The 9,273-nt window shown below is 43.2% G+C and overlaps 2 protein-coding genes across 3 annotated transcripts in view; one reads left to right on the top strand and one right to left on the bottom strand.

Moving 5' to 3' along the window:
• Nucleotides 1–1,206, top strand: part of QPCTL (glutaminyl-peptide cyclotransferase like) — a 6,610-nt gene extending 5,404 nt beyond the window's left edge. For both annotated transcript variants that reach the window (XM_072431149.1, XM_072431150.1), the window contains exons 6-7: nt 595–711; nt 784–1,206. In XM_072431149.1, coding sequence (XP_072287250.1) covers nt 595–711; nt 784–929 — 263 coding nt within the window. In that variant the 3' untranslated portion in view covers nt 930–1,206. The remainder of the gene's footprint in view (nt 1–594; nt 712–783) is intronic.
• A 4,798-nt stretch (nt 1,207–6,004) lies between these two features.
• PGLYRP1 (peptidoglycan recognition protein 1) lies at nt 6,005–8,385 on the bottom strand. The gene is made up of 4 exons (XM_072431154.1): nt 8,251–8,385; nt 7,720–7,921; nt 7,213–7,331; nt 6,005–6,259 (listed from the first exon to the last, which is right to left on the bottom strand). Exons 1-4 carry the CDS (start codon nt 8,297–8,299, stop codon nt 6,081–6,083), a joined length of 549 nt encoding a protein of 182 aa, XP_072287255.1. The 5' UTR covers nt 8,300–8,385; the 3' UTR covers nt 6,005–6,080.
• Nucleotides 8,386–9,273: the final 888 nt, after the last annotated feature.

The following is a 9,273-nucleotide window of genomic DNA, read 5'->3' as shown; positions in this document are numbered from 1 at the left end:
GGGGGTAGAAAGTAATACAAAGTCTAGGGGGGTAGAAAGCTCATTATGCTGCAAAAAATTCAACAATATCGCTAACATTTACATTTTTTATATAAAAACAAGCGATAATACAGCAAGACATGCAAACCATATGTGCATGAATCATCGTTGACGCGTTTTGTGGTCTGTTATAATTATGTGTGTATGTATTTATATATACTGCCTTTAAAGTCCCCCATCTTTCTTTTTTTTATTATACCCTAAATCCAATTAACCTATCGGAATGTGGGTGTCCGAGCGGAGCCCAGTGCTCATAACTTTTACTTAGTTCTTTATTACTTATGCTAATGTTTCTATCAATAATCCCTAATACCAATAAAATAAAGAGAATCGCTCATGGCTGCTTCAGGTAGAGTCTGTCTGTGGTCAGCCTATATTCCAAGCCTGTAGGGTCACATGAAAGACATGGGCCCCCATTTTGGAGAAGGGCCCCAATAAGGGATGTGGATGGAGCAGTTATATCCTTTAAGCTGAATGTGATATATGGACGTTCCTCTCGTCTTGGCTCTGCTAGGAGTTCTCTGTAATCAGTATATTTTATTTCTTTTCCTGTAGAGAGACGTTTACATCACCTGAATCTTCTGCAGTCTCACCCTTTGGAGAATTCCTATTTTCATCCGGATCTGTATTACGGAGCGGTGGAAGATGACCACATTCCATTCCTTCGGAAAGGTCAGAGCCTCTTCCATTCTTCTCTGTAGTTTGTCTTTTTGTATGATAACCTTTGTCTCTTGTATAATGTAGGTGTTCCTGTCCTTCACATCATCTCCACACCATTCCCGGAAGTCTGGCACACTTACGATGATACAGAGGAAAAGCTTCATCCACCAACAGTTACCAACCTGTGCCGGATTTTTGCTGCTTTCCTCAGTGAGACACTTTCTCTCTGACCCCAGAGCCACCTACCATGAATGTTTACTGCTGGACCACGCTGAAAGATAACTATTGAGATGTTTTATGTTTGGGGTCACATTGGGTCCGTTCCTGAACATCTCCTGCAGAACTGGTCCCCATTCCTCATTACTGGCTCATACTTTTGGGAAGGGGGATGGGTTATCTGCCAAAGATTCGGTCATATATCCTTTGTACAAAATACCTAAGTAGGTATAAGTTTTGTGATTTTTATTTGGATGGAATTATTATTAAACAGAATTTATATAGCGCCAACATATTACACAGCGCTGTACATTAAATAGGGGTTGCAAATGACAGACTAATACAGACAGTGATACAGGAGGAGAGGACCCTGCCCCGAAGAGCTTACAATCTAGTAGGTGGGGGAATTTCACACACAATAGGATGGGAGATATGTAGTGTGGGAAGTAATGAGGGTTTAGCAGACAGAAGAAGCCGGGTAGGCAAGTTTGAATAAATGGGTTTTGAGTTCTCTTTTAAATGAGCAGAAAGTAGGAGCAAGCCGAATAGGACGAGGAGACCATTCCAGAGAGTTGGGGCAGCTCTAGAGAAGTCTTGTATCCGTGCGTGTGATGAGGTTATGAGTGAGGAAGTCATTAGTAGGTCATTGGAGGAGCGGAGAGAGCGGCAGGGGGAGGATTTTTTTACCAGGTCAGAAATGTAAGTGGGACAATAACTGTGTAGGGATTTGAAGGCAAAGCACAGGAGATGAATTTGATTCTAAGGTGAAATGGAAGCCAATGGAGAGAACTACAAAGAGATGCAGCGGAAGAGGAGCGGAGGGAAGGATGGATGAGTCTGGCTGCAGCATTCATAATAGATTGTAGAGGAGAGAGTCGGGTTAGTGGAATACCAGAGAGGAGGAGGTTACAGTAGTCCAGACGGGAGATGATAAGAGCATGTACAAGGAGTTTGGGGGTCTCAGGGGACAGGTAGGGGCAGATTTTGGAGATGTTGAGTAGGTGAAAGTGACAGGACCTGGAAATGTTCTGAATATGGGGGGTAAATGAGAGGGCTGAATAGAAGGTGACACCAAGACAACGTGCCTGAGGGGAGGGGGAATAACAGTGTTATAACAGTTAGATATATGTCAGGGGGGGATTTGGAATGTGAGGGGGGATGATGAGGAGTTCCCCTTTATCCAGTTTCAGGAATGGGTCAGACATCCATGATGAGATGGCTGACAGGCAGCATGAGACCTTATCCAGGACTGAGGGACACAGGTCAGGGGGACAGATAGATCTGAGTGTCATCAGCATACAGATGTAAGCCAAAGGAGGATATGAGACTACCGAGAGAGGAGGTGTACAGAGAAAAGAGAACCGGTCCAAGGACTGACCCTTGGGGAACACCAACATGGAGGAGAGTGGGGGAGGAGGAATTACCATGGAAAGAAACATGAAAGGAGCGGTCAGACGGAAGCAAACCAAGAGAGAGCAGTGTGACTGATAGCAATGGAGCCATGATTTGTATTAGAAGGGGGAGACCAACAGCAGATACAACAGTCTGATCTGGGATTGTTAGACATGAAGAATAGTCTGTCCTATCTCTACAACATATCGTTACTAATATAATTGTATTATTATGTCGGGGATCATTGGGTGAAATCCCAACCATACAGCTTGTTGTCACTCTCCCACACTTCTGGAGTCACAGGTTTGTTCCAGGAGCAGATTTGTTTGCTGATCATTTGTTGGTCATGTGATTCTGGGTATTACCCTCCCATTCATCTACAGCAGAGGTGTCAAACTCTGGCCCCTAACCAAATTTTTTTTTGCCCCCCAAAGGAATCCTAAACATGAACCGCAGCTGGCCTGCCGCTACATTGAAATCACGCCACTACTACTAGACCATGGGGCTCTCTGCCTATGCGTGGCCCCGCATTGGACTGTTTTATAGAGGCAAATAATGTCGGGAATTTTAGTAGCGGCGCTATTTCAATGAAGAAGGGAGTTCCAGCAACGGGCCACTCATAAGATTTAGCTCTGCATTGGCCGCGTCTGGCATTTCCAGCACTCCGCCTCCGCTTTTCCTTTGTACCCTAAGGCATGGACTGGAATGGTCATATTTTTATTGAAGAATATTGTTAGTCTGTGCAAAAAGGTTATCATTGAAATTTAACAAATAGAGAAAGAGGCAGAAGATTTTTTTCTTAAAAAAAATTAAAAAAAATTCTTATGCTTCTTTCTATTATCAGCTTGTTCCAGATTGAATGTGAAGCAAAACCTTGGTTTCCATATGAAAAGATTTTATATCTAATGAGAAGGAAACATTTCCTCAATTTTTTCAATAAATTTCAAGGTTGGCCCGGGACTTTGTCCAAGTTTTTAATTTTGGCCCTCGGTGTGTTTGAGTTTGACAGCCCTGCACTACAGGAATAAGTTACAGACACGGCTACTGGGGAGCAGGAGACTAAATAATACATTTGTATATATATATATTTGTGTCCTTGTGAACAAGCAGTATTTGGGGTTTATATTGGTTATTCTGGGTTAGCTTTGCCAAATTTCCACAGATCCTCTTTTGTTCTTGACAGTCCATGTTCTGCATTGGGAGGTTCTATGCTAAAAAAAAGCCTCATTTGAAGGTAGAAGGAGCAACAGGATTCAGATGTTGGGGAACAAGTGTTGACTCTGAGGATACACGACAGTCCGGCACGCTTGGCTGGAAGATTCCATGAACACGCGGGTCACAGCTGATTTATAGGTAACATCTAATAGCTGAACACAGACACTACACGTCAATGGAGACAAACCGAGTCACCCAGCTGCCAGGAGCGGCGATGGGGTCAATGGAGTGGCGATGCTGTACAGGGCTCATCCATCACCTGAACGCTTCATACTGACCTACCAAGCAAACTAACAGAATTCTAAGAATACACACACAGGTGACCACATGGGCACTAGGCCCAGAAACATCAGCTGTGCTTGTCATCTTCATGCTCTTACTAATTGCTTCACTCAGTATTGGAGTTTGGTATTTTCCTTTGGTGTCAGCTTGTGAAATCATGGGTCAGGGTAATAGCAGTGTCCTGCTATCACCCTGACCCAAGGCCGGGGTCATGGCAGGCAGCAAGTAAGAGAGGTCAGGTCGATCGAATAGTGCGATATTGTTTGGGTGATCGAATTCAAACACTATTAAAGTCAATGGGGGGAAAATTCTGATTATTTTTCGGGACTGTAGAAATGTAAGAGCATTTGGGAGCAGAGCTGACAGCTAGCGTAACTATAGTATGTGTTCTTGGATAGAGATTCTCTATCCAAGAACACAGGAGTCCCACGGGATCCCCAGGCACTAGAGGTTAAAGGAGGACAAGTCTCCTCATTCATTCACCTCTAGTGCTCTATGATTGGCTAGGAAAAGAAAAATTCTGATGACGCTTGAGCTGTCATCAGGGTTTACCTTTCCGCAGCCAATCACAGAGCACTAGAGGTGATGAATGGGGAGACTTGTCCTCTTTTAACCTCTAGTGCCGGGGGATCCCACACTGACAGGCCGTGAGAATCATCCTGTCATTGTGGGGTAACCTGTAAAAAAAATAAAAGTTACACAAATCACACACATTCAGTAAATGACTTTAACATTAAAGCCTCTTTTTTTTAAAACACATTTTTTTACACATGAATTTGCATAGTGGAATCCCGCGTTTTTCGGGTTGGCTCGATCCGAATTCGAACACCAACACTAATCTTAACTATGAAACTATACCATCAGCATTGACCAGGACTCCACTGGTTTCCTTTTATCAGAATGGAATAGAAATTACATTTTTAACGCCATCAATTGTAAAAGCAAGTGATAACAGTGATATATATTTATAATGAAATTGGATAAAACTTAAACATGTGAACATAACAGGGAGAGAGAACAAATGTCCATTCCTTTTCACCAGGCAAAGGTAATTCCATCTGTCTCCAGGTATTTTTCTGCTACAAATGGACCAGCAAATGTAGAAACAGATTTGTGTACAGTGAAAATGCAATATTACCATCATGGTGGCATGAAACTGCCCCTGGAACTTTCTTCAGTGAAAACTGCTCAGCCTGGTATAGTTCGTGTGCTATGGCACCAGCCCCATGTATATGGCTTAGTATGCTTATTGTGTCTTGACAGAATGTTACTTAACGTGGCAGAGATTCCTGGGTCCGTCATATAATGACCTTGGAGAGTGCTAAGAGCACCATTTCCCCAACATGTTCCTGGCTAACATGTTCTTAGCGTGTTTCTGGTGGATTGTTCCATATACTCAGAGCACACATGTTACAAGGCCCTGGCAGAGAAGGCTACATGTTGGCATGTCCTCCTTTTATCATGTACATAGCAGGGCGCTGAATGTCTCCCAGCAATCCTCGTACAGCACATGTTCTGCCAGATATACCTCGCAGGTCCGATATGATTCCCAGGATAGGAAGTCACAGAAAACCATCATTCTAGGTCATTCATGATGCGTAACCCTAAACTGAGCTAGAAAGTTTCTGTTCCCTGGGGTATCATCGTTTATGTGTTCACTTGTCTCATCTTTTTTAACTTACAAAAACTCTGAAGAGTTATTTTTGATTTGTGAACTATAATAATTTATTTTTTTAATGAAAATTATCATTTCATGGATTCTCTGCGTTCTTTTCTGATAAAATATTAATATAGGAGTTGGGGGTCTTTAATTATTGAAATCAGCTATTCAATATTAAGTACCAATAGTTACAATTCATCCACTGCAAAATGCTCGTATCAGATGATGGTTGAGGAGTCTGTGCTGCACCCACCATGCTGCACCCACACCACCATGAGAGGGAGAAGACTGTGCTGCACCCACCACGCTGCACCCACACCACCATGAGAGGGAGAAGACTGTGCTGCACCCACACCACCATGATTATTATTATTATTATTATTAAACAGGATTTATATAGCGCCAACATATTACGCAGCGCTGTACATTAAATAGGGATTGCAAATGACAGACAGTGATACAGGAGGAGAGGACCATAGGAGGGAGAAGTCTGTGCTGCACCCACCACGCTGCACCCACCACGCTGCACCCACACAGATGTCACATATAGTAAAGTTTATTGTAGAATATTACACATTTGGAATACACAGATGAAGGGCTCCTAATAATTTCAGGTTTAATATTGGAAGCGTGGCCAGGAGGTGATGGTACTGTAGAAGGTGTTCCCAGGACAGTCAGTGGCTGTAACATTGCGATGTCCTTTCAGAATGTAAGCAGACTTGATGTAACCCCTGCTAACACCACAGCTGATGAGACTCTTGACGGCATTCTGGGCAGCAGTGTTGGGGTTACGGCCTGATAAAAAGAGACAACATCATGAATGTAACAATCTCAGTGCAGAGACACCTTCTGATCCCTTATATCTCTGGAGATCTCTTTGTCATGGTTCCTTGCTTTGTTTCTGGACCCCTCATAATGATCAAATGAGATGGGAAAGACCCAGAAAGGGATGGTGTGCCCCCCTCATAATTAGCCCATAAGGGGGTCCCGCCATCCCTGCCTGGGTTTGCTTATATAATGTAGTTGTTAATAGGTCCTGCAATCTGTGCCCTGACTGGCAATGGTGAGACTTAGTGAGTTGAGCAACCCCGGACAGAAATAGAAGAAACCCCTCATAACGATCTGATCCTATGCAGGGAGGGATGATGGGAACTCTTCATAAAGACCACATAAAGGAAGCAGACCAGGGCAGGGCTTCTCATACTCATGACCCCAAGAAGTTAGTATTAGCAAGACCATATGAAGTGAGCAGACCCAGACTCAGATGTTGGGACCTTCTCATAATGGGCCCTGGGCAGGGATAGCGAGACCGCACATAATGTCCCCATGAGGTGAGCAGACCCAGGAACTTGTATGTGCAAATCATCTACCAAACCCTGAAACACCAATTGTCGATGGAGAGACCCTGAGGCATTTACAATAATATGATTGGATATTATAAGGCTATGGAAACATTGCTGATTGGCCATTTGCAGTCTTTGTTTTATTAAAGAACATCTATTATTCACATCATAAGCATTGCTAACAACTCACACAGAAGATTTCTCCGTGCATTTGCTGGAAGCAGAGCGATCTTCACAAAGCTCCAGCTTAGTTTCTAATTGTTTCAAAGTAATTTAATGTGAAGATGACCAAAGCAACCAATCAGCTCCGATCATCACATGAAAATGGTTCTGTTTGGATGATCACAAGGGGGAAAGGTTAGTGGATCACTTACACCTAACACAGAGATCATTTGACACACTTACTGATGAAGGATCCAAAGACGCTGATGCCGATGGAGTTGGAGTTGTAATTTGGAGCATGAGCCCCAACGGATGTCCAGCCACGGCCCTCATATACAAGGCCATCCTCTCCAACCAGGAAGCTATAGGAGACAGGACAGTTGTAAAGCCAGACCTAATAATAACTCCCCACCAAACATGCCACTATCGTATTGCTACATTATTATTCACAGTCCCCCAAATCTGCTATCTATATATACATCTATACAATTCAAACAGCTCACCTGTCAAACTGCCCTATGTGAAAGGAAAGAGGTTAGGTTTGGGAATCAGGAATTGGTGGGGGGTGATAGGACAACTTAACAAGATAGGACCAGCACCTCTCATTGCAGCAATAAAATATGGCCCACCACTCGGGTATTAGTGAAGGTTCCCTTGTAATGTACTCCATGATGATGATTAATGAACACTTTGCTTTCATTATCTACACACTGGCAATGTGTTTGCAGGCATCATCACCATCCAACTTACTTGTAACCGACGTCACACCAGCCGTTGGAGTTCATGTGGTAGTTCTGTACATTCTTGGCTTGGGTAATGCAAGCAGACTGGGAGGTGCAGGAGGTTCCCTCAGTATGGTGGATGACAACGTATGTTACTGGAGTGGCCATGGCGGTACGGCAGGTGGGGGCGCGCCCTCCCCACTGGGACTTGGTAAGGATGGTGGGGCAACCTGCAGGATGAATGACATTGTAATTCTCTCATTGTTGCTGCCTATACTTTCCACTGGTATTCATCTCTAATATTGATCCATGATGGCTGTCCTTCAATGGATGGAAGCCAAGGACTCATTGGCGAGAGAGCAACACCTAAAAGGTATATAAGGACCAAATAAAAACATCTACAGTACATGACCACTGCCCCAGGTTTTATCCCAAAGTACAAAAATGCTGGCTGATCTGCCACAAACACATTGAATGATTTCCTGATGTGGTGATGGTGTCAGACCTGCCTAGTTATCACTTTGTACTCTTTCCAGACTTCTTTTTTTAAGGTACTCACCATAAGTGACTGCGCAGAAGGCAGCAAGAACGGCAAGGATACGCAGCATGATGACAGTCACCTAAAGGAGAGATACACACAGGTGAGTGGGGGCTGGGAGGGGTCCCTGAAAATACAGCTTTTCCTACAGGACCTACCAGTCTCAGGTAAGTTGAATCTGAAGTCTGTTCCCAGGAAGCTTCACTATTTATACCTCGGAGAGGAGGTGTGTACACAACATCTGAGAGAATGATTACAAAACAATATGTGATTGCCATTATCACAGGAGTTACATAACTTAGATGGATTATTTGGGTTCCTGTAGTTACCCCACATTGTACGCACCCCAACATTATCATTTACATTACTACAGTGCAATAAGATTCACACAACATCCCCTCGTATAATTATTCATAGGCTGCAATGACTGCAATATTAATCTGCGGTCTGTGTGAAACACCTGCAGAAAGTCTACAAATGTAATGAATAAAAGGATGAATGTCATGTTGAAATGACATCACATAATCAGACATTAGGAGCTAATAAAAACATAACCCCTTAGGGTTAATAAGGTTCTCACTGAATGAACAGCCCAGTAGTGGTCCATAATGGGAATAATATGGGAATAATAGTGGGCCAATGTGCAGAACTGACTTCGGGCCCCTGTTGGCTGAGAAGGGACTCGGGCCCTTGTGGAGTGGCACACTTTGCACCTCCCTAGGTCGGCTCCAGGGATAATGGGTGTAAGGTGTAAATAAAGGGATTAGCAATATTTCCTGTATGATGGCCATTGTACTAGCAGCGCTTTGTTCTAGGCATTGATCCTGCTGGACGATGATAAAGTATTGCCTGCTATTTATCTGTATGATATATCTGTATGATTTCTCTGTATGATTTCTCTGTATGATTTATCTGTATGATTTATTTGTATGATTTCTCTGTATGATTTATCTGTATGATTTATCTGTATGATTTCTCTGTATGATTTATCTGTATGATTTCTCTGTATGATTTATCTGCATGATTTATCTCTATGATTTATCT

Source organism: Pyxicephalus adspersus, chromosome Z (assembly GCF_032062135.1).
Source record: "Pyxicephalus adspersus chromosome Z, UCB_Pads_2.0, whole genome shotgun sequence".
Taxonomy (NCBI): domain Eukaryota; kingdom Metazoa; phylum Chordata; class Amphibia; order Anura; family Pyxicephalidae; genus Pyxicephalus; species Pyxicephalus adspersus.
Note: the sequence above shows the minus strand (reverse complement) of the source record. Positions and strands in the feature narration are given on the sequence as shown.

Bases quoted from the DNA above. Each gene is read 5' to 3' on its own strand.
- PGLYRP1 (XM_072431154.1), bottom strand. From the start codon at position 8,299: ATGCTGCGTATCCTTGCCGTTCTTGCTGCCTTCTGCGCAGTCACTTAT. The intron at 7,332-7,719 runs GTAAGTTGGATG...TGTCTCCTATAG, and splicing joins TGGTGTGACGTCGGTTACAA to CTTCCTGGTTGGAGAGGATG. The intron at 6,260-7,212 runs GTAAGTGTGTCA...TCTTTTTATCAG, and splicing joins CGTCTTTGGATCCTTCATCA to GCCGTAACCCCAACACTGCT.